The 24,662-nt window shown below is 41.6% G+C and overlaps 1 protein-coding gene across 6 annotated transcripts in view; it reads left to right on the top strand.

Moving 5' to 3' along the window:
- Positions 1-24,662, top strand: part of KALRN (kalirin RhoGEF kinase) — a 963,226-nt gene that overhangs the window by 512,020 nt on the left and 426,544 nt on the right. For all 6 annotated transcript variants that reach the window (XM_072616710.1, XM_072616706.1, XM_072616705.1 and 3 more), the window contains exon 11: positions 7,422-7,613. In XM_072616710.1, the coding sequence (XP_072472811.1) occupies positions 7,422-7,613 (192 nt within the window). The remainder of the gene's footprint in view (positions 1-7,421; positions 7,614-24,662) is intronic.

Genomic DNA, 24,662 nt, shown 5'->3' with positions numbered 1-24,662 from the left:
TCTTATTACAGAAGTAGAACAGTTAATTTTTAATTCTATATTCCAGATAGAGAAAGTTAAGAAGTTCTTTGTGCCCAGCAACATCTATCCCCAGTAAGACATCTTTTGTCATCTAATTGTAGGGACTTTAAAATAGGTCTGGTGGGAGCTGTTGCAATGGTACAATGTCTTTTTATCTTTATGTTCTCATTTCGTATTGATTTTCACCTTTGTTCTTATCAGAAAGATCTGATATCACATTGATGGCTGATTGCAAAGTGACTCTGGTGTCACTAGCTAGTCAGTAACTGTTAAGAGGAGAAGCTAGGTGGCACAGTGAATAGAGCTCTGGGCCTGGAGTCAGGAAATCCTGAGTTCAAATCTGGCCTCAAACACTTACTAGCTTTGTGGCCCTGAGCAAGTCACTTAACCCTGTTTGCCTCAGTTTCCTTATCTGTAAAATGAGTTGGATAAGGAAATGACAAACTACTCTAGCTCTTTGTCAAGAAAACCTCAAAAAGGGTCATGGAGTCAGACATGACTGGAAATGACTAAAACAATGAAAATAAACTGTTAAGACATAGTTGATTTTATATTTTTGTGTGTTCATTATATTCACAGATGAAATTAGTGTCTTTTGCCTTTCTTTGTTTTCCTAGTGCTTTCCCTAGTGCTAGAACAATAAATGTTTATTGACTGACTAATCGATAGTTTCATAGGTGGAAATACTGAGGTCAGAGGGAAGAGCACATTTAGAGAGAAAAATATTGAGTTTAGGAAGGTAGGACATTGAGGTTCAAAATTTCAAAATATCCTTTTAAAATGTTGTCCCACCCCCTAAAATTTATCCAGGGACCCCATTAGAAGGTCCAAGAATCCCAGACTAAGAACTCCCAATATAAATGAGTTGGAAGACCACGACCTCTTCTTTTAAAGAGCTCACAGTTCCATTGGTGCAATAATAAATCACATAGAGAATGAGCTTAAAGACTTTCCTGAATGTGAAGCAAGAACATATTCATCAGCTATTCATCAAGCATTTATTAAGCATCTAGTGTGTGCTAGACACACACTGGCCTGGATGGTCTTCAGAGATGCAAATGAATGCCCTTGAGACCTTTTGTTTTATTTCACCTTCCTCAGCTTGTTTAGCATGGTGGTTGTCCTATCTCCAGTTCATGGAAGATGGAAGAAAGGGTCTCTCCTCTGAGCCAGGATATTTCTGGATAGGCAACAGACCCTGAATAAGAAGCTTTAGAATATGGTACCCCCAAACCGAGAAGCAGTCAACCTTTCTCTTTTCTTGCGAGAGATTAAGAAGGAGAAAAGCTGATAAGAAACCAACACTGGGTCTGTACTGAGTGGTTAGGAGCCTTCAATACCTCAACTGAATTTTAAAATACTCAATATTAAATTTAGAAGACTTATTGATTCCCTGAATGAATTATTTTTTTTAAATGTATTAAGCCTTTATTGCATGGCAAGGACTAGAGATACAAATACAAAGGTAAAGACAGAATCTGACCTCAGGGCCCTTACATTCTAATAGGAGACAACCCATGAAAGGGATCAGTGGCCAAGAAAGAGATATACGCATCTGGAAAGTTCCAGAGATGTTGAAGGAAGCTATAGTGGAGTAGTAAACTGGCCCACCCTTTCCTTGAGTAATGGTAGTATTCATTTGATTGTGCTCCCTCTCCCTAGAGAGGGAGGTGGGGCAGAGGGTAGTTTGGACATGGCAAGGTGGCTGGCAACACAATGGTCAAGAAGCAAGGAATTAAATGAAGCATGGCCAGGTCCTTCTTGGAGACCTATTCTATTCCTTAGAGAAATCAAAGTCCAAACAACCTCCAGCAAGGCCCATTGCTAGCTAAATATATACCAAGGGACTGATCCTTTGGCCCAAGCATATTAGATCCTCATTTGCATTAGATTTTGTATATAACTTGGATGCCATCCATTTAATTTTTTAAGTCCTTAGGCAATGCCTGCCTTCCTCTATAATACTCCCCTGACCTGAGTGACTATTCTCTTCAACGTCCCTTTGTCCCAGTTGGGTCAGCTGGACTATCTGAAAAATGTCTGTTTTGGACAGTCCCTAGTTTTCCTAAATGTAGCCCCCAGTCTCACAGAATAACTTAGTTACCAGAATGGAAGTTCATATACCTATGCAAGGGAGCATTTTTCTCATTGCCCCAGCCACTAGTAGCCCACGTAACCCCATTGTTACTGCCTTTTGGAATTCTTCCAGCCCCTCACTCTTTCTGCTCCCCCTCCCCACTGTTGACCCCAGGAATCAGATTCTTATAAATAAGGGACTTGAGAACTTGGCCACTTGCCCTCAGAGGGAGAAAGAGAGGTACAAATAGACTTAATGGTTATGTTACACTAAGTACCTGTGCACTTGACCAGAGAATAATGGATACTCATTTGCATGAGTTTTTAATTCACTAATGAGCTCCCAAATAATCAGTTACCTCTCCCATACCTGAGACCTCAAAATGCATCTTCCATCATTCCTCATAGAAGAGGGGGATTGACAAGGGGAAGTAGAGGCAGGCTCGTGTTGACAGGAAGCTTGTGCATTGTAGAGACATGTCATTCTGGAATGCTCTATATCTCTACCAAGCACAAAACAAAAAGCAGAGGGCCAAGGATTGCAGCAGGGAGGGGTCTCTAGTTAGACATCAGGACCAATTACCAAAACACTTTAGCAGGCTGAATCTGTGGGGGCTGTTAAGGATAGGAGATAGAATTATCTGTGTCGGTTTGGTTACTACAATTTTCTGGAAGTGTATGTGTGTGTGTGTGTGAAGAGGAGAGAAGAGGAGAGGAGAGGAGATGACAGAGAGGAGAGATAGATGAGAAAGAGAGAAGGGGAAGGGAGGGGAGGGGAGAAAGAGAGAGGGAGAGAAAGAGAGGAGAGAGAGTGAGAGAGAGAAAGAACAGAGAGAAACAGATGAGAGAGATAGACAGAGATACTAGTCCATATGGACAGTGGGACCAGATGATTCTTGGGGGAGGCTCTTCCAAACTCAGGATTTATTTAAGGTTCAGAACTCTCTATGTCAGTTAACACTCAAACTTCTATTCTTTCCCTGGGTCCTCTTCTTTCTCCATATCTTCTCTCTCTTTGTTATATAACAAACATTCCAGATATGGAAAGTTAACAGATTCCTTATGCCCAGCAGCATCTATCCCCAGCTAGATTCTTTCGCCCTCTGATTTTGGAGATCTTTATAATAGGTCTCCAGTGGAATGATTTCATTCACTCCTAAGGCTTCAATTACACTCCTATATAGATGATGGCCAAATCTGTATCCCTGCTCACAGGGTCTTGCTTAGGTTCCTGTCCAACTCACTGCTAACCATCTCTACCTAGATGTCTCATTGGCACCTCAAACCCAACCTGCCCTAAAGAATTGGCCTCCTCATCTGTAGCAGGTAAGGAGAAGGAGGAGGATGCCTGAGAGTGTCCAGAGGAATTGAAATGTGACTAAGGACCTTCCTAAAATGGTGATCCCAATCACCCATGAAAAATAAGCAAGAGGTAGCAAGAAGGGATGATGAGATGTAATTAAGTCCAATAAGTGTATTTTACCTGAAGTCATTCTACAGTGCTGGGAGGGGGAACATAATTGTGTTGTACTCAGAAGACTAGACCAGGAATATGGTACGCTGCTGGAGTTGAGGTTAGAAGACCTGGATTCAAACACCAACTGTGCCATTTACAATGTATATAATTTGGGGCAAATCACTTCTCTCTAATCTTTGGTTTCCTCATCTGCAAAATGAAGAAGTTGTACTAGGGGATCTCCCTAAGCTACTCTCAGATCCAAATTCTATGAGACCATTTTCTAGGAGACACTGAAGGAATTACGAACAATCCAGTAGTTTTGAGAGATAGCAGCCTGAAAGATGCTTGTTTGCCCAAGGATTGCTGGGAGCCATCTGTATTTCAAGGCCTCTTTACCCATGCAGGGTTGGTGCTATTAGCAACATGAGGGCAGAGATGAATCCTGCTCCAAAAGGAGAAGGATCAAACATACTAAGATTATCTTACAGGCTTATAATGAAATTAGTTGATGTTCTCTAAGCCAATGGCTCAGGATCATGTCAGGTGGTAGGGGCAATGCTCAAATATTCTCTTTTTAAAAATTCTGAATTTAAATACCATTTTTAAAAAAGCATCTCTATACATACACACATATGTAACAGCAAAACACAAAAAGCAGATTCTATATGTAACTGTGAATTTCCATGTCATTTCACTTGCTTTTTTAAAAAGTACACAAGAAATTATTTTCAAAATTATCCTACTTATCCATGCATGTATCCTCTTTAATTTCCTTCTTTTCTGTACATTCAAAAAAGTGTTAAAATGGCCCTATTTTTGGCATCATTATTGCTAGCCTTCATTTCCTCGTAGACTCTCCTCAATTAACTGAGAGAAAAGGGAGGGGAGAACCTTGTAACAAATCATTGCTTAGTACTTTTAACATTCTTCCTCCGTTTCCTCAGTGGTATAGCTGATTGTCGCCTAAGTAACAGTCTGGTAATCTAATTCATGCTAAAGTATTAAAGGCTGATAAATAGGTAAATATGGCATTTTCAGAGACACTGCCTGGCTAAAACAGTGCCTTAACTTAAAAGAATTACTCTCTAATAATAAAATTTGAGATTTAGGAGGAGAATGAGAGATTTCAGAGCAGTGAGAACTAACTGGAATCCTTTAAATAGTACCTCAAAATAATCAATTGTTACCCAAAAAGCCAGTCTTCATAGGAGTCAAAGTAGTCTTGAAAGAGGATAAGCTTTTACTTGGAAGTTTCTAGACTATGTCCTTCAGAATCTAGAGTCTCTAAAGGCATCTCTTATGGTCTCTGGAAATAGTAAAGATATATTTCCTGTGGGTTTGTTCTATCTCCTAAAAGCCCTACATTAACATAGTCCTGGGGGCCAAGTGCCAAAGTTGGGACTTGCCTCAGAAAATATGTTGATTAGTGGTATCTGAGGTTGGATACCCTGACAAGTGATAACATCATGAATATGATGGCAGGCAAGTAGCACAGTGGGTACTTCTTAGATGTTTGACGCTAGATGAGCCTCTTAACTTGCATATAACCTCAATTTCTCCATTTGTAAAATAGGGATAATAGTGCCAACTTCTCAGGGTTGTTCTGAGGATCAAATGAAATAACTTATGTGAAGAGCTTTGCAAACCATAAAGTGCTATTGAAACACTGGCTATTTTATTATTATGTAAAAGAGGCAGTGAATTGGGAGTCAAGAGATAATACCAGGCACAGCCATTGACTATGTGATCTTGGGCCATACATTCTATGTCTTTGGGAATTAATTTCCTCATGTGAAATAGTACACTCCTCCAGAGGCCCCCTAGAATGAGAGCCAGCTTGGGGCTCTGGAGGACTAGTGGGAAAATTAGGAACACTTTCCAGTGAGTTGAATTAGATTGCTTTGAGAAGCAGCATGGTGTGAAAGTCAGCTAGGTGACCCAATGGATACTGGACAATGGATAGGACAATGGGTCCTAGAGTCAGGCAGACGAGTTCAAATCCAGCCTTGAATACTTACTAGCTGTGTAACCCTGGACAGGCCATTTAAACTCTATGTACTTCAATTTTCTCATACATAAAATGGGGGTGTGGGCAGCTAGATGATACAGTAAATAGAGCACTGGACCTGGAGTCAGGAAGACTCATCTTCCCGAGTTCAAATCTGGCCTCAGATGCTAACTGTGTGATCTTGGGCAAGTCACTAAACCCTCTTTGCCTCAGTTTCCTCATCTACAAAATGATCTAGAGAAGGAAATGGCACCCACTCTAGTATCTTTGCCACAAAAACCCCAAATGGGGTCTTGGAGAGTCAGACATGACTGAAAAATTGACTGATCAACAAAACAGATAATAATAGCACTTACCTCCATGATTGTTGTAAGGATGAAATGAGTTAATATTCTTAAAGTTCTTTACAGACTTCAAATCTATTTTTTAAATGATAGCGATGATGATGATGATGACAACGGTGATAATAGAAAAAACACAACTTGGAAGGAAGAAGACCGGAGTTCAAATCCTGATTCTATCACTTACTGCATCTATGACTTAACAAGTCATTTAGTCTCTCTGTGCCTAGTGTTCTTAGTTGTAAAATGAGGGATTTGGACTATGGAATCTCTGAAGTCCCTTATACCTCTATAGACATCTAGGATTCTTTGCTCTGAAGACCTCTAAGATTCCTTCCAGTTGTCACAGTTGATGACACCTCTGAACCATGAGAATTTTAGGCTGTTCATGGACAAAGTAAAGTACGTTAAAGTTGACTTAATTATCCACATTCTGCTTTCCATTTTCATATCAGAGACTGGCTTCTCTGCTAACCTGAACTCATCGTCAGCATCTACCAATCAACCGATATTTATTGGCAGTTTACCATCTGAAAGGTGCTAACAAGGTTAGGAAGTGTATATCTGGGCCACCTTCCCACCCAATTGTAAGTCACTACGTGCTCAGGGAATGAAACTCCTTTTTTTAAATTTTAGCCTGAGCCAATATTAGCAAAAACAGGGAAACCCACTAGGGAAAAGTCACATAATCATTTCAAAAGACCAATATAAATGACTTTCAGGTTACCTAGTGTTCTCAATAGCTTAACTTTCCCACCACTGTGGCAGAAAGTTGAGATTTTGTGGTATCTGTTGCTGCTCTAGAGAATGGCTGTCATGTGGCCAAAGCAGAGGGTGGAGACATGGTGTGAGAGAGGCAATATCATGGGCTGCTTGTTCAAAGTTTCTGCAAACAGTTAGACTCCATCCCTTCCTCTCCTCACACAGACTCTGGATGCTTCTTGCAGTCTGCATTTGTTGACCTCTCTCCTACATACAGAGATACAGCTCAAATCCAAAAGAGATAAGAGCCAGACATTGTAGGAAACTTGAAAACAGAAAGAAGAAATTGACCCCAGTGACTGTGCTCCTGGGGTTCCCCCAGAGGAACTCAGTCAGTCCTTTCAGAGCAGGCATTTCTAACCCTAGAGATCCAACCTGAAATGTGATCGCAGTGATGGGGCTTCCTAATGGGGGAGGGGAATGGATCAAGGGTATCCTGGTTCCCGCCTGTCCATGTGTTTCTTTCAAGAGATGCTCTGAGATATCCCAGGGATGAGAAAAATAGCAAGTGCACAGTTGTGTTCATTAGCTAGGCAAGCTGCTTAGCTGACTGAGAGACGGTGTGTGGGAGCTCCGAGGTGGGTAGGTGCCTCTTCTTTTGCCAATTTTGGGGTACAGCCAGTGCTTTTCCCACCTTTCTTGTCTGAAGCTCTGGGAATCTCTGCACCGGGGGTGTTGGGGTAGGAAGCAGACTGGGGAGACAGCTTCAGTCTGGGGGTCTTGGTGGTTACTGTGTACTACTTTTTGCCTGCAGAACACATACACCAATGCAGACAAGCTCCTAGAGGCAGCTGAACAGTTGGCACAGACTGGAGAATGTGACCCAGAGGAGATCTACAAGGCAGCTCGGCACCTGGAAGTCCGAATCCAAGATTTCGTGCGCCGAGTGGAGCAGCGGAAGCTTCTCTTGGACATGTCTGTCTCCTTTCACACGCACACCAAAGAGGTAAGAAGGGGAAAGGGGGAAGGAGAATACAACTGTGCCACCCATATAGAAGAGCAAGCTGTTACATAGAGGACTGGATCTCCATGGGAGCCATAGGGCCATGGGAGTCCTCAGATGGATCAGGAGCTAGTCTATTGCAATTTGTATTTCTAATGTGACATAGATATCTTGTTAAGAGCTATATTTCTGTTCATGCCATGGATGCCATGGATTCACAATTTACTTGTGGTCTTTCTTATTGAGGCTTCATCAAATACAGGGTCCTTCTGCCCTTTCAACTCTAGTAAGATTGATGTGTGTGTGTGTGTGTGTGTGTGTGTGTGTGTGTGTGTGTGTTAGGGGGAGGGTTATGGGGAGAGTGGAAGCACAGGGTAGAGTATTCATGGGATCTTTTGCTCTGGTGGAATGTTCTTCAGAAAGAAGATGGAGTAGATCCACTGTATTAGAGCAGATCCTTGTAGAGAAAAGATATGCCAGGCAGAGAAAGTAGTTCCCACTTTTCTTTTGTCTGCTCTCTGTTCTAACTAATACAGGCAAGAGAGTTTGGTATAGTGTAATCTTTATTATCTATGCTAATAAAAAGAGTCAAGAAGATAGAGTAGGATACAGTGTAAAGAGAAGTGAATTTGAAGTTAGAGGGTCTGGGTTCAAATCTCTCTTCAGCTACTTATTCCTACTTGTGCAATTTGAACAAGTCACTTAGCCCCTGTAGATCTCAGTTTCCTCATCTGTAAAATGAAGATGTTGACTTGGATGACTGCTGAGATCCTTTCTGGATCCAGATTCATGATCTTAGAATCCCATGACTTCTGATATCCTTTTGACCTCTGAATTGGTTACCCTGTGCTTTCCAAAGATGATCACTTTTGGTCTTGTAGGACATTTTGGGGAGTTTCCTTTGCTTTTCTAAAATAAGAGATTTAACTTTCCTAGTGATGTTTTCTTCAGGGCAATGTTAAAATGAGGTTATATATGCCCTGATAGTCAGGGGAGGAGACCAGGAGTATGCTAAATGCTAGGGTCATAGAATGTATGTGTGTATGTGTGTGTGTGTGTGTGTGTGTGTGTGTGTGTGTGTGGTGGGAAACCAAAATGGGATCAAATCATAGATTAGAAAAGTTATGGATTAAAAGACTCATGATGGAAAATGCCATCCACATCCAGAGAATGAACTATGGAGTCTGAATACAGAGCGAAGCTGACTATTTCCTTTTTTGTTTTGTTTTGTTATGTGTTTTTCTTTCTCATGATTCCTCCCATTCATTCTAATTCTTCTATACAAAATGACTGATGCAAAAATATGTTTAATAGGAATGTACATGTTGAGCCTCTATCAGATTGCATCCTGTCTTGGGAAGGTGGGAAGGGAGGAAAGGGGAGAAAATTTAAAACTTACGGAAGTGAATGTTGAAAACTATAAATAAACATTAAAAAATAAAGATGAGGAAACCGAAAAAAAAAAAAAAGGTATGGATTATTAGATCTGAAAGGGACCAGAGAGCTCATCAAGACCCAGACCAATTCCCTCATTCTACAGATGAGGGATCTGAGTCCCAGAGAAGACCCTTGCCCAAGGCCATATCCAGTTATAAAGAGCTCTCTGGATGGGTTGAGAGGGAGAGATCACCTTTTTAAAGTGACCATGGTTTGGGTTATGTTCTTGGCTGGAGTGGCCCACTAGGGAGGCAAAAGAAACCTGCCAACCTGACATTGCCCTTCATTCCTGATTAACAGGAAACCTGGAGCGCTACAGCCACTGTTTGCCACCTTTTACAATAACACCAATGACAGATGAACTCATTAGGTATAAACATCCTCGACTGCCCCCAGGAATTCATCTTAATGGAGTATTAATTAATGTGTGATTGTTACCGGGCAAAAAAAAAAAATTAAAGCTATTTAATTAAGTTGATTTTTAGTTTTTTTGAAATGTCTGAGTCTAGAGAGATGGGCTGTGGCTGCTTCCTTGAGTGGGAATGCAAATCAGGGCAGCACCCTCTCAGGATAAAACATGAAAAGATAATGTTTTCTAGCTGGAGCTCCCCAGGGCAGATGCAGAGGGGATAGATATCATGGAAGCTGACTTTGCATCTTTCCCCCTAAGACCCAAGGCCGCTCTCTTGATGACTATCTATAAAGCAAGGGGATTAGCTCTAATCTTTGTTTTCCTGCCTGGCAGCCTGGCTGCCTGTTTGCATGTGGCCCGTGGCCCACCTGATTCGCAAGGATGATCTCAGAAACCAAAGGCATACATATTCTCTTTGCAATCTAAGTCTGTCTGAAAAAAAAAAATCAAATATAAGGGAACAACAGGCATGCAATGTGTATATGTGTCATTCTGTGTGTCTGTTCCATGCTTGTGTTGGGGAAAGCGGGAAGGGGGGAATATTGGATGAAGCAATACCCAGAAAAATTTGTTCTTGGAAGTGGGATCTACTTCTGCTTTCCTGCGTTGTAGTGCTTGAACTAGAGGAGAGAGAGACAGACAGACAGACAAACAGAGACAGAGAGAGAGAGACAGAGAGCAGAGAGAGAGAGAGAGAGAGACAGAGTGAGAGAGAGACAGAGAGAGAGAAAGACAGAGAGAAAGACAGAGAAAGAAACACAGAGATGGAGATAGAGAGAGACAGATGCACAGAGAGACAGAGAGAAGAAAAAGGAGACAGAAACAGAAAGACAGAGAGAGGAAAAACAGACAAAGACAGAGAGAATCAGAGAGAGAGAGAGAGAGAGAAACAAAGAGAGAGAGAAGAAAAACAGAGACAGAGAAGAAAGATACAGAGAGAAGAAAGAGAGAGAAGAAAGACTGAGAGAGAGAAGAAGAAAGAGGAGGAGGAGAAGGAGAAGAAGAAGAAGAAGAAGAAGAAGAAGAAGAAGAAGAAGAAGAAGAAGAAAGAAGAGGAGGAGAAGGAGAAGAAGAAGAAGAAAGAGGAGGAGAAGGAGAAGAAGAAGAAGAAGAAGAAGAAGAAGAAGAAGAAGAAGAAGAAGGAGAAGAAGAAGAAGAAGAAGAAGAAGAAGAAGAAGGAGAAGAAGAAGAAGAAGAAGGAGAAGAAGAAGAAGAAGGAGAAGAAGAAGAAGAAGAAGGAGAAGAAGAAGAAGAAAGACAAAGACAGACACAGAGAGAAGCTCAGCTTTGTTTCCTCCTTCCCTGGCTTTAATTAGATTCCGCCATTTGTCAGCTGGTGAAAACTGACATAACCCTTCCCTGCACATCACCTTCCTCCTCTCTTCTTTTTTGGATTCCTCCCTCTTCCCTTTCTTGCCTCCTTCTTTCTTTTTTCATCTATTCTCTTTTCTCATCCCCTCTTCTTTCCTTTCCTTCCTTGGTCTCCTTTTGTGTCCTCTCCCTTGCTTTCCCTTTTCCTCTTTTCCCTTCCTTCTTCTTTCCTTCCTGCTAATGGAGTTGACACAAAAGGGGATATTACAATGTGGCTTGTTACTGGCCTCTAAGAACTACTGTGGCCTGCCATTCGACTTGCAACTGAAACCATATATATGTATGTATGTATGTATGTGTATATATACGTGTATATGTATATATACACACATACATATATATCTATACATACACACATACACATGTGTATCTCCTCAATTAAAAAGTGAGTTCCTTGAAAGGAGGGGCTGTTTCACTTTTCTATTTGTATACTCAGTGTTAAACACAGTTTTTTGCATGCAATAGGTGCTTATTAAATGCTTTTTAAATTTATTTGTCTTTCTTTTCTCTCCCCTCATTTTCATCTCTTTTCTTCTTTCCTTTCCCTCTTCTCTCCTTTCTTCCTCACTTTTCTCCTTCCTCTCCCCTTTTATTCTCTTTCACCTCCTCAAAACATGGGATAGATGAGGAAGGAGGGTGGGAGTCCAGTGGTCATGGCTAGGACATGAGAGATAAAGAGACAATGACCAGGACTGAAACTTTCCAAAAACCATTCTAGAAATCATTCCAGATTTTTTTTCTTATTTTTTTTCATTTTCTACCTCCAGCCCTGCTAAGCTTAGATCCTGTCTGCTCCCCTTTGGCTACTCTTGACTTCTAGAATCCCTTTTATTTTGAATAGAGAGGACTGAGATGAAGAGACTAAAAAATGGAGGGAGTGGGGAACTTTCTTATCCCAGGAGAAGCAGCTTAGTGGTGGCATAGTGGGTAAAGTGCTAACCTTAAAGTCAGGAAGGCCTGGATTGAAGTCTCACCTCTTCTATCTACTGGCTATATGACCCTGAGCACGTCATAGCCTCTGCGTGCTCTAGGCAGCTTTCTGAGTGTCTACCCTGGAGAGGAGGTGCCAGCCTGCAATAAATAGTAGAGGGAATTGCTTCATCTGAGAGTTCCCTGTACGAATTCAATCATAGGTCCAGTCCCTGTTCCTACCCTTGTTTTCCCAAAGGATATCTCAAAGGAAACCAAATAGGAAATAAATCCATGAACGAGCCTCCTCAGGGCATCTGTAAACATGGAAAAAGCTGATATCTGTCTGAGATGATACTTAGGGTAGACCTAGAGATAGGCAGCCCTGGGTGAGAGAGCCTCTCCAGCACTCTGAGAAACCACAACTCCCAAATCGATGGGGTCTCTGGGAGTCTCTCAATCATTTATTAAGTGCCTACTATATGCCAGGCACTGTGTTAGTACAGGAAGACCAGGACAAAGAATGCCTTGTCCTCAGACAACTTTCATTTGAAGAAGGGAGATAACAATGAATATATTCTATATATTATATTATACTTATGAATATTTATTTTGCAAATTTATAAATATATTGTATATTTATATTATATCTATGAATATTTATTTTATAAATCGATGAATATATTGTATGTTATATTATGAATTTTTATTTTATAAATTTATGAATGTATTTATGAATTATATAAATATAATTCATGTATTAATATAGGAATATATTAGGCATAAAGAGAATAAATATGAATATATAAAAAGTAGTTGAGACAAGGTAGTTCGGGAAGGAAGGCGCTAGCAGTTGGGGGAGGGGTGTCAGGAAAGGCTTTATGCAGAAAATAATGCCACAGCAGGAAGATAAGTAAAGTCTTCAGAATTTCCTAGACAGCCACTGACCTCAGCCCTGCATGTTCCTCTATGTCCTGCCTACTAATGATTCACAAGGCAAATTAGAACATCAACCATTTCAAAACATTTTTGCAGTTGTTCTAGTCACGATCAGGCGATGCCCTTATCCCAGATTCCCTTTGCTTCTAGTTTTAGTACTCAGATTTATGGAGTGTCTCTGCGTAAGTTATTTAACCTCTCTGTAGTAACAGTGATGTTGTCATTACCTTTTTATTTAACCACGCTTCCTCTAAAGAATTCAAGAGTCTGCTTCACCACCTTTGTATGAAGTAGGCAGGGCCAAGGATAACTAGGTTCATTTTGTACGCAGTTGAATGGAGTTACCATGGTTTTCCAGAATAGTGGACTCGAGATTAGAACCGTTGTTTTTGAACTCCTAGGTCACTCAGGAAGTATTTATCGAGCACCTGTTGTACACTAACATTATGTTTTGTGCTACAGGGGAAGGCAATTAAAAATTCAATTTAATTCAATTCAGCCAAACACTTATTTGCCTGTTATGTGCAAGGTACTATGCCAGGTACTTGTTATGCAAAGATAGAGATGATGTAGACTTTCATGCCAAGGAACTTTAATCCACCAGGTAAAACGTATAGAAATTTAGCCATAATACAAGAGAATGTGAGGGGAATATCACTTTCCATTGGGGAACCACAGTGAAGGCTTCACATTGAAGACAGTAGCTGAAGTGGGCAGAGAAGGAAACCAATATGCAGAAATGGGTTAAGGGAGAAAAGTCCATTCCAGACATGGAGACTCATTATGAACAGTCATAGAGATGGGAGATGGCTGGAAGGATGCAGACAAATTTTGGAAAGACGTGAATCCTCTAGGGAACTTACAAAGACATTCAACCCTTGAAAGGCAAAATGCCCAAATACCATATGGGCATCATTCGAAGAGACTGAGGGCATGAAGAAAAGAAAGGGGGGATTTCATTATAGCCACCTTCAAGTATCTGAAGGGCAGTTATTGGGCAGAAGAATTAGATATGTTCTCTTTGGCCCCCAGGGGTAGAACTAGGAACAGTGGGTAGGATTTATGAAGAGATACTTTTAGACTTGAAGTCAGGAAAACCTTCCAAAGAGTTAGAGCTATTCAAAAGTAAAATAGACTGCTTTGGGAAACAGTGAGTTCCATTTCATCGTAGGTCTTCAAGCAGGAACTGAAGTAGAGATGTCATAGAGACGCTGCCATTATAGAGAGGCTTGTTTGGGGGGGGTATAGTTTGGAGTCACTGGCTGCTTCTAGCTCTGAGATTCTATGAGAATGGTAGATGAAGAATAGTTCAATCTGGGTGGTGGAAACTAGGGTTTATAAAGGAGATTAGTATGAGGTGAGACCAGCAAGGTAAGTGGTAACTAAATTGTAGAGGATTTTGAATGACAGGGTCTTGAGTTTATCCTTTATTTTATAGATCTATGTGTTTAGTCCATAAAAGAAAAGCACCATAGTCCCTGCCTTATACAAAGTTCAAAGCTATCGAGGTAGACAATGTATACTCCAAAGACTCAAAAGGCTTAAACAGCAACATAAGGTAGTATGCACTTAAGGACACAATAAATAAGAGAATTCAGAGGACAGATTTTAGAGTTTATTGAAGTGTATTATCCTTTGCTTTTATACCACCTTTATTTCTACATATTTGTCTCCTGCCTACCTTCCCCAGAGAGCTATCCTTTGTATCAAAGAAAAAAGAAAGGAAGGAAGGGAGGGAGGGAAGAAGGAAGGAAGGAAGGAAGGAAGGAAGGAAGGAAGGAAGGAAGGAAGGAAGGAAGGAAGGAAGGGAGGGAGGGAGGGAAGAAGGAACGAAGGAAGGAAGGAAGGAAGAAGGGAGGGAGGGAAAGAGGAAGGAAGGAAGGAAATGAGGAAGTCAGGGAAAGGATGGGAGGGAGGGAGTAAGGAAAGAAGGAGGGAAAGGCAGGAATGAAGAAAAGCAAAGCAGGAAGGGAAGAAGAAAAAGAAGGAAGATCAACAAATATTTACTAAGTATTGACTATGTGCTCAGCATAGTTTGTGCAAATACAAAGTGTGAAATAATCCTTACCAACAGAGAGTTTACTTTCTATCTGGGAAGACATGGAGTACACATCTAAGAATATAAAGAATAGATAGCTACAACAATGATAAATACAAAACACTTCAATATGAGGTGTTTTGAGAGGGAGTTGAAGGGATGGGGATGAGCTTCTTGTAGAAGGTGGCTCTTGATCCACAGTCCAACAGCAGCAACCAACACATAAGCCAGGGCCAAAAGTATGCTTTCTTAGTTTCCCACATCTGCAAAAAAGGGAAGGAGGTACATTTTCTAATCTCTTCTTTGGGACAAAACCTGGCAGAAGTTGGGGTGACCAGGGAAGTTTTCATGTTTGAAGATTGAAAGGCAAGATCAGGAGAGAGGGAAAGGTTGGGGAGAGAGAGAGAGAGAGAGAGAGAGAGAGAGAGAGAGAGAGAGAGAGAGAGAGAGAGACAGAGAGAGACAGAGAGAGAGAGAGAGAGACAGAGAGAGAGAGACAGAGAGACAGAGAGAGAGACAGAGACAGAGACACAGAGAGAGACAGAGAGAGAGAGAGAGAGAGAGAGAGAGAGAGAGAGAGAGAGAGAGAGAGAGAGAGAGAGAGAGAGAGAGAAAGAGAGAGAGAGAGGAGGGACAGGGAAAGAGAGGAGAGGAAAGGTTCAATAGCGGTCACCAGATGCTTCAGCCACTGGGAGTGGACAGGTTCAAAAGGTGAACTTTTTTTCAGAAGAGGAACATCTTCATCTAAGACTGGAGAAAAGGATGAAAATGAGAAAGACAGAAATATATTTAGTTGAAAAGATAGAGAGGTAAGACTTGAAGCAAGATAACTTCTAATCAAAAATCATGTGGCCTCATGAAAAGAACATTCAATTTGGCATGAAAAAACCTAGGCTCACCACCTTGCTGTTTTGTTGCCTATCTATGTAACTTTGGACAAATCACTCCACCTTTCTAAGCCTCAAATGCCTCATCTACAAAATAATGACAACCTTCCAGCTCCAAATCCTAAGAACTATTGAATGAAATAGGTCAAAATTGCCTGTTAAGCCTGAAGGAGAAGGGAAGGGGCTGAAGACTCAAGAAGAACAGAAGATTTGGAACAACTCCTCTGAATAGAATTTTAGACAGTCAGTGAGAGATCAAGGAAGGGAATGCCAGGCAGCAGCAAGTGCCCTGCACAAGTTGACATGAGTTTGTTCTGAGCCAGTTCTGCTGAGCTTTGTGCCTCAATCTGGCAGTGCCAGGTGCTCTGGAAGCAGAAGCAAAGGAAGCTGGTTGTGAAGACTCTCTAGGGTTGGAGACTGGCATTGACAGGCCTATTGGGAGGTCACCCTTTGACACCTCCCTCAGTGCTATGCTATCCCTTGTCTGTTGTAAGGCTATAGAAGAAAGGTCTTACATACAAATTCTCTTGTTTTACAGTGTCTGTATTGAAGACAGGGCTGCTTGACTGATATTTTTTTTTCCCAATTGCCCCTAGCCTCCCCCCCAAAAAAGAGGATCCAACCTTATTCTTTCCAGGGAAAGATTCCATTGCTTTTTTGTCAATTGTAAAATTGATGGATTATACCTGGGATTGTAGGCAACTAGGTGGTGCAGTATATAGAGCATTGGCCCTGGAGTTAGGAAGACTTGAGTTCAAATTTGGCCTCAGATACTTCCTCTCTGTGTGACCCTGGGCAAATCACTTAACTTTGTTTGCCTCAGTTTCTTCATCTACAAAATGAGCTGGAGAAAGAAATGACAAACCACTTCAGAATCTTTGCCAAGAAAACCCCAAATGGAATCATGAAGAGTCAGACATGTTTGAAACAGCTGAATAGTAGCAACCTGGCATTGCATTTTGACACTGGGTTTTTCTAATTGAAGAGTGGATAGGAGAAGAGCCCAGCAGAAGCCGGGTGAGTCTGTTGTTTCCAAGCTGAAATGTTCACATGAAGAACTTTGGGGCTTTTACCTAAGAGCACAGTTTTGTTCGGTCCCCTTCCCTGGATTTGGAATTGGACTCTGTGGTATATCATCTCTGAATCTATGATCTGATATTGCTTATTTCAAGTATTAACGCTAAATACTCCCATCAGGTTTGGTTTCAATTTCACTGATCAACAGGAAGAAATACAGAGTTCAAGCTTTGACTCTTCCTGCTAATTCTAGCTCTGTCTTTCTTGCCAGTGGTAGGGGGTGGTATCAATGCCTTAGCCATAATCTCTTCTCATGGCTAAACACAGAATTGAGTAAGTGTTTATTTAGTGAATATGATAAGGGTGATCATTTCATCTGGATCACTAATCTGTCTTCCATTATTTTCCGTGGCCCTTTTTTTCCACCGAATCCAAACCTAAACACTGCAATCATCACCCTCTCCACCACCACTAATACTGAAGCAAGGGTAACCATTTTCTGTCTAATTAACCTGAACTGACTCCGCTATAGTAATAGTCCCCTTGCCTAGTTAAGTATTTAACAAGCTAGAGACTGTTGTGTGAGACTCAGTGGCTACCATAGATTCCTTGTCCCTGCTTTCAGCCCACCTTTCCCATAGCTGTTATCCAGGGAATAGACACCTGTAGAGATGCCATCTGTCAAGTGCTTCTGCATCCTCAGCAGCAAAGAAGGTTCTCACTACCAAAATCATTGGCACTGTCAAAGGACTGAATGTGAGAAACACAAAATTTTATCAGTGGAAAAAATAGTAAAGAAGTATTGCTTTCTGCTTCTTTCACTATACTTCTATACGTTCTAGAGTGTTTCCCCCCTGATAAAATGTGGGCATGCTAGGGCAGAGACTGTCTTGTTTTTCTCCTTATGTCCCAAGAAGTTGGCACACTGCTTTACGGAGAGTAAGCACTTTGGTTGGATGGAGCTACCTGAGGCTTATCTCCTAAAGGATAAGACTGGAAGGCATACTCAACACATCAGGGCTATGTTTGGTGGTACAATTCTTCCCCTCCTCATCAAGTACCATTTCTGCTTAATTTCACAATAGGAGTTAGGGATAAATGGCTAGAAAACTGGACTAGGAAAACATGACGCTTTGTTTTTGCTTCCCTGGGAATCTTTTCTGCTGTAGGAACTTGTCGTGTTATTTTTTTTTCTATTGGAATCTTTCAGTTATAATCTCCAGTGGATAATGTCCTCACTTTATGGTGCCTTCCAATGTCAAATAGAAATCATTTGGGAATTATCAGCTGTTTCATATCATCTGCACTTCTCCTCTCCTCAGCCAGTACCAATAATTAAGAGTTTAGTTGGATATAATTGCAAGATGTTGTCATTTTCCTGGAACAAGAAAAAAAATCCCCTTATAGTTTTTTTTTTTTAAAGGAAATTGAGTTATAAAATCCCTACCAATGACCTAACATAGACTTCCTGTCCAGAACAGGGTTTATAGTATTACTTTTGCCTCCTTACTGAATCAAAGGTCTATTCTAATCAGGATAAGAGTCAGGGCCACTGAAGAGAGGGATGAAATAGAGATAATCTCCAGACTAATATCTTTTGCAAATTTTCTTTGAAATAACTTCTTAATCCTATTAGACCTATTATTGCTTTGTGAGGGGATTTCTTGGAGGATCCTTGGAGATCGTTGGCCACTGAAGGATTAAAACCTTCCAGTCAGGGAAGGGTGACCCAAATTCAGATTGGATAGTTTGTTAATTCCACAGCTCTAGTCCTTTGGAGGTCATAGCTTAGTACATATGATCTCTCTGTATGTTCAAGTCCTCACTTCCTCTTGTGACTGCTTTTAAAGTAGCCTCCCCTTCTTTCATCTGGAGTCTGGTTTAGCCCAAGCTATTGACTGTTTTGGTAGGACAGGGTAAGGCAGGGAGTAATGTCATGACAGTGGCCTCAGACCTTGGGCACAGTTCATTGGCCTGGCATGATGGAAATGGGGATGAAGGAAGAAGAAGGCATGGAAAATGGTTTCCCAGCTCCGGTTTTCTTTCTTTCCTCCTTCTCCATGGCAACTCTGGAATCTACTATTTAAAAAGCCCATTCAAAATAGTGTGGGCATCATTTTTTAAAATGCATATTTTTAAAAAATGCTGGAATAAATCCTTTTAGAAAGTAGCCCAACCCAGGGCCTTCTGGGAAAACATAGCCTTTCCCTTTCCTTACTTGTAGATTTTGCTCTTTAATCTTCACTCCATTCTTTGCTACACCTCACACCAACTCCTTCCCTTTCCTCCCTTTCCTGAGGATTTCAATTTCCAGATAATCAAGTTGGCAGAAAAGAAGGAAATCCTACAATGGGAGCTGAATCAATCTTCCAAAGGTGAAGAAGCCCAAAGAAAGTGAGTGTGCTGATGGTTTCAAAAACAAATCAGCTGTATCCTCTGTCTCTCTCACCAAAGACATAGCCTCTGTTCGTAGAAATGAAAGTGGATGACTGAGACCTAAGGAGAGAAAATAGTCTCTTCATAAATGTTCATTTTATAGCTGTCAGTTTGGGTGCATGGGGATGAGGTAGAGAGGAGAAAGTCTTTTTTTGCTCCTGGTATGAAGGTGGTGGACCAATTAATAATCTCAGCATAGATCTTAAAGGCTCAACGGATAGATCAATTGTGTCCACTCCACGGTTGTCAGCTCTCAGTAAATGTAACTGCTAATTAGTAGGTTAAATTTGGGAAACAAAATATGTCCTCCCCTCCTGTAGTCACCCCTTAGTCTGTTGAGCTGTCTTCACAAACAAGTTACATTCAGCTTGTCTTCTGAGGTAGCCTGGCTTCTCTCTTCCCCAACCCCTCCCTTCCTTTCCCTTCCCTTCTTACATCTGCTTACTTGCAGAACCTTGGTTACAGCACGATTCTAGGGCAGTGGGTCACGGCAGACAGGCTCTTCTTAGATATTTTGGTTCTATTATCAGGGTCAGCTTTCCCTAGAGTGTGATTTGAGGGGCCGGGAAAGTCTGACCTGCTTTAAAATGCCCTTCTCCCTACCATTCTGTCTAATTGCTTGAGACATGAACTATTATTTCTGTTTTTTGGATTAAGGCTGCTCTTAAATCCAGTCTTTACCTGAAAGCAGGTAAAATGTCCATTAGAAGGCATCAGCATATTAGCATGGATTCATTTCCAGCAAGCGAATACTTGTCACAGCAGATGGTGTTTGGCTTAGAGTCAGGAAAACATGAACTCAAATCCTGCCCCAGACATTTCCTAGCTGTGTGACTGAGCAGATCATTTAACATCTCTCCCATTCAGTTTCTTCATCTGTAAAATAGGATTAATAGTTCCTACCTCACAGAGTTATTTTAAGGATCAAATGAGATTACATATGCAAAGCTCTTTGTATACCTTAAAAAGATATATAAATACCAGCTATCTAGTAGCAGTAGTGGTGGTGGTGGTGGTGGTGGTATTAGTAGCAAAAGTGGGAGTGGTGGTAATAATAGGAGGAGGAGGAAGAGTGGTGATAGTAATAGTAGTAATTGGATAACTGTCACCTAGCAAAGAATAGGGTCCTTGAGAAAAGGGACACCTGACAAATAAGTTGTTTTTATTTTTTTGCTTAATGATTTAATATTTTATTTTCCCCCAATTACATGGGAAGACAATTTTTAACATTAATTTTTTAAAAGTTTTGAGTTCCAAATTCTCTCCCTCTTTCCCTCCCCTCCTCCCTCATTGAAAAGAGACGTAGTTTGATATAGGATATGACAAATAAGTTTTGATAAGAGAAACTCGGGAATGGTCTGGAACATGGAATTGGGTCAGTAGCCAAGCATTTATTAAGCACCTATGAAGTTCCAGGCACTGTGCTAAGCACTGGGGATACACAGAAAGGCAAAAATGTCCTCTGTGCTCTCTAGGAGCTCACAGTTTAAGGGGTGAGACAACATGCAAACAATTTGTATAAATAAGATATACACAGGATAAATGAGAGATTATCTCTGACGGAAAGCACTAAGATAAAGGGGGACTGCAAAAGGCTTCTGGCAGAAGGCAGGACTCCAGCCAAGACTTGAAGGAAGCCAGGAAAACCAAAAGGGAGAGATAAGGAGGGAGAGAATTCTGGCATGGGGGACAGCCAGGGAAAGTGCCCAGAGTCAGGATAGAGAAAGTCTTATCCAAAGTAGACCAAGGAGGCTGGTGTCTCTGGATTGCAGAGTTTATGGAAGAGGGAAGGGGAAGACAACGTAAAATTTAAGAAGACAGAAAGGTAGGAAGAAGCCAAGCCAAGCAGAGGATTTTCTATTTGATCCTGTAGACAAAAGTGAACCACTAGAGTTGTTTGAATAAGGGGATGCCCTAGTCAGAATGACCCTTTAGGAGGATCACTTTGACAGTTGAGTGAAGGATCAACTAGAGTGGGAAGAAGCTTGAGGCTGAGAGAGCAACCAGCAACCTACTGCAATGGTGTAGACACGAAGGGATATGGGACTGCTCCTCAGTCATGGCAGTATCAGAGGAAAGAAGGAGGTATACGTGAATGGTGCTATGAAAGTAGAAGCAGTAGGACTTGGCAATGGATTATATGTAGGAGTAGAGTGAGAGAATAAAAATGACTCCTGGAAAATCTGTGTATCTGAGAGAATGGTGGTACCCTCAATGGTAACATGGAAGTCAGAAGAGGGGTAGGTTTAGGAAGAAAAGTAATGAGTTTATTTTGGATATGTTGAATTTAAGCTCTCTACAAGATAACCACTTTACGATGTCTAATTGAGAGTAAAGGATAGGAGAATGATGATCAGGAGAATGTTTTGTTTGGTCATTTCAGTCATATCCGACTCTTCCTGATCCCAGTAAGGGTTTTCTTGGCAAAGATACTGGGTGGTTTGCCTTTTCCTTCTCCAGCTCATTTTACAGATGAGGAAACTGAGTCTGAGAGGGTGAAGTGGCTTGCCCAGGGCCACATAGCTAGTAGGTATCTGAGGTCAAAATTGAATTCAGGTCTTTCTGACTCCAGGCCTGGCACTCTATCTACAATGCCATTTAGCTGCCCCTAGGAAAAAGGCTTAGCCTAAGTAAAAAGACTTGAGAACCATCCTCATAATGATGATATATGAATGCATGAGAGCTGATAGGATAACCAAGTGAAATAGCATGGAAAGAGACAAGAAATGGACCTACAGCAGAAGTGGGGGACATTCATGGCTAGCAAGGGTGACCTCCATGAAAACTCAGCAAAGGTCAATCATGGAGGAGGAGAACCAGGAGAAAACAGCATCATCAAAACCTAGAGATAAGAGAGGATCAGTATACATAAGAGAGAGTGACCAACAGTGTCAAAGGTGCAGAGAGGTCATGAAGAAAGGAACTGAGAAAAGGCTATTAGATCAGGTGATTAAGAAATCACTGGCTGGGTGGGCTGCTGAAGCATTGAGCCCTGGGCAAGCAGGGACCCAGAAAAGAACCTGGAAGGAGAGACACCTAGAGGGAGAGGAGAGTGAGGAGAAAGGATGGAAGGATTGTTGTCTAAGGCAAATTTCTTCTGTTTCAGCAGTTTAAGTCCATTCCTGAGGTAATACCAGCATTACGATAATCTAGGGTGAAAAGGATTTACGTTGTTGTCGTTGAGTAGCGTGTCACTCTTCGGACCCCATTTGGGGCCTTCTTGGCAGAGATACTGGAGTTACTTGTCATTTCCTTCTCTAGATCATTTTACAGATGAGAAAATGAGGCAGCAGGGATAAATGATTTGCCCAAAGTGACACAGCTAGTAGGTGTCTGAGGCCAGATGGGAACTCAAGAAGAGGAGTCTTCCTGATGCCAAGCCTAGCACCACCTATCTGCTTGAAAGGGACTTATAAGGGTTCTGCTTCCAACCAGGACTCAATAAGAGAGTATCTATTTACTTATGATAAAATAGAAAGTAAACCTGCCTAAGGGGATTCAGATGGACAGACATGCTTCTCTACGGAAACAAGGGAGTCTGTGCCTATCTGGAACAGTGTTATATCTTTGCTAAATATTTCTTCCCATGCTAAATAAAACTCCACTCCTAATCTGTTAGACACATAGTGTACATGTATCTCGTTTTATTCCAGTCTTGAGCTTGACTTCTAAGACTAGCTTGAGTCTGGCCCAGCCTACAATAGCTGACTAGGATGGAATAAACTCCCTTGTTTCCATAGAGAAGCATGTCTGTTCATCATTGAGTGACAATGCCCACAGCAGCAGGACATCTGCCATGTCTGGGGGCACTGACTCCTTGTAGGTTGGCTTTGCTTTACCTACTACTCGATACTCCCATTTCCCTACTTCATGTTCTCTTCACAAGATTTTCTATCTCTCGATTCTATGCCTTTTTTACTGGCCTTCTCCCATACCTGGGTTCCCTTTCTCTCCTCACTTGTCTCTCTACTGTCCTTCAAGTCAGCTCCAATCCTTTTGTTAGAGGCCTTTCCCATTCCTCCTGCTACTGCCTTTCCTCTGAGATTATGTCCCATTTACCTTGTGTCTATCTTGTATATACATGGTAGTTTACACGTTGTTTTCCCCATTAGAATATAAACTCCTTGAGGGAAGGGACCGTGTGATTGCTTTTCTTTGTATCCACAGCTCAGCTTAGTACCTGGCACATAGTAGGTGCTTCGTAGATTCATATCGATGGACCATCTCACTTGCCCAAGATAACACAAACAATGTGTAGCAGAGCCAGGATTAAAAACCAGGTTCTTCTGACCCCACATCCAGTACTTTCTTTCACTACTCCATACTACTTTTCTCCTGGGGCAGCTAGGTGGTGCAGTGGATGGAGCAGGAGTCAGAAGGACCTGAGTTCAAATCTCACCTCAGACACCTGACACTCACTAGCTGTGTGACCTTGGGCAAGTCACTTAACCCCCAACTTCCTTATCTTGGGTCATCTCCAGTCATCCTGATGAATATCTGGTCACTGGATTCAGATGGCTCTGGAGGAGAAGAGAGGCTGGTGACCTGCACAGCCCTCCCTCCCTCAAAGCAAAGTCAAGTGCAAGTCATGTCATCATTTCTCTGATGGCATGGTCTTCTTTGGCAATGGAGGATGAGCACACACACTTTTCTCCTATAACCATTTGGAGGACTTAGTAGCTTCTACACTGTCTTTGTTGTTGTTGTTGTTGAGTTGTGCCCAACCCTCTGTGACCCTATGGGCCACAGCACACTAGGCCCTCCACTATCTCCCTAAATCTGTCCAAGTTCATGTTTGTTGCTTCCATGACTTTATCTCTCCATCTCATCCTCTGCCATCCCCTTCTCCTTCTTCCTTCAATCCTGGTCAACATCAGAGTCTTTTCCAACAAATCCCCCTTCTCATTATGTGGCCAAAGTATTTCAGCTTCAGCTTCAGTGTTTGTACTTCCAGTGAATAGTCTGAACTGTTTTTAATGTCTCCCATTATTCACTTCCTCAGTCTGGATGGACAGTGTAGCATCCTCTGAAGTGCCTGCTAGGATGGAGATCTTTCCCCAATGCAACAGCTCCAGAGGAGCTCAGGGCCACTGTAGAAGACTGAGCCCTTCTGTTCACATGCCACAGAGAAGGGAAAACTGCACTATTGAACTCAGAGTGCCAGGGAAACATGTGAATGTAGGGTGGAGGTGGAGGAGGCCCACCATAGGAAGGGAGAGAACTGGCAAGTTCCCCAGAAAGAGAACTCTGAAAGAACCTAAAGAGAACCAGGGTCAGACCATGTCAACATGGATGTTCTGACCCTGAATTTATCACCAAATCCTCTACTATGGGATGTAGATATTTTTAGGACAGAAAAAGTCTGATTTTCCATAGGAATTTAATTTAGTAGGTTTTTTTCCCTTCAGAGAGTAAAAGGGAGGCATAAAACATTTCACTCACCTGTTTTTAAAATTAAGGACAGGGAGCATAAAGCTTCATTCAGTACAACAGCAGCTTTCCCAGCCTGGGAGAAAATTATTGTTTCAACCATAGCAGCAGTAGTCAGAACAACTCCATCCCAGAGGCCAGATGACATCAAGCCAAGGGCCACATCTGGAATACGA

The sequence above is a fragment of the Notamacropus eugenii genome, chromosome 5, assembly GCF_028372415.1.
Source record: "Notamacropus eugenii isolate mMacEug1 chromosome 5, mMacEug1.pri_v2, whole genome shotgun sequence".
NCBI classification, from domain to species: Eukaryota; Metazoa; Chordata; class Mammalia; order Diprotodontia; family Macropodidae; genus Notamacropus; species Notamacropus eugenii.
Note: the sequence above shows the minus strand (reverse complement) of the source record. Positions and strands in the feature narration are given on the sequence as shown.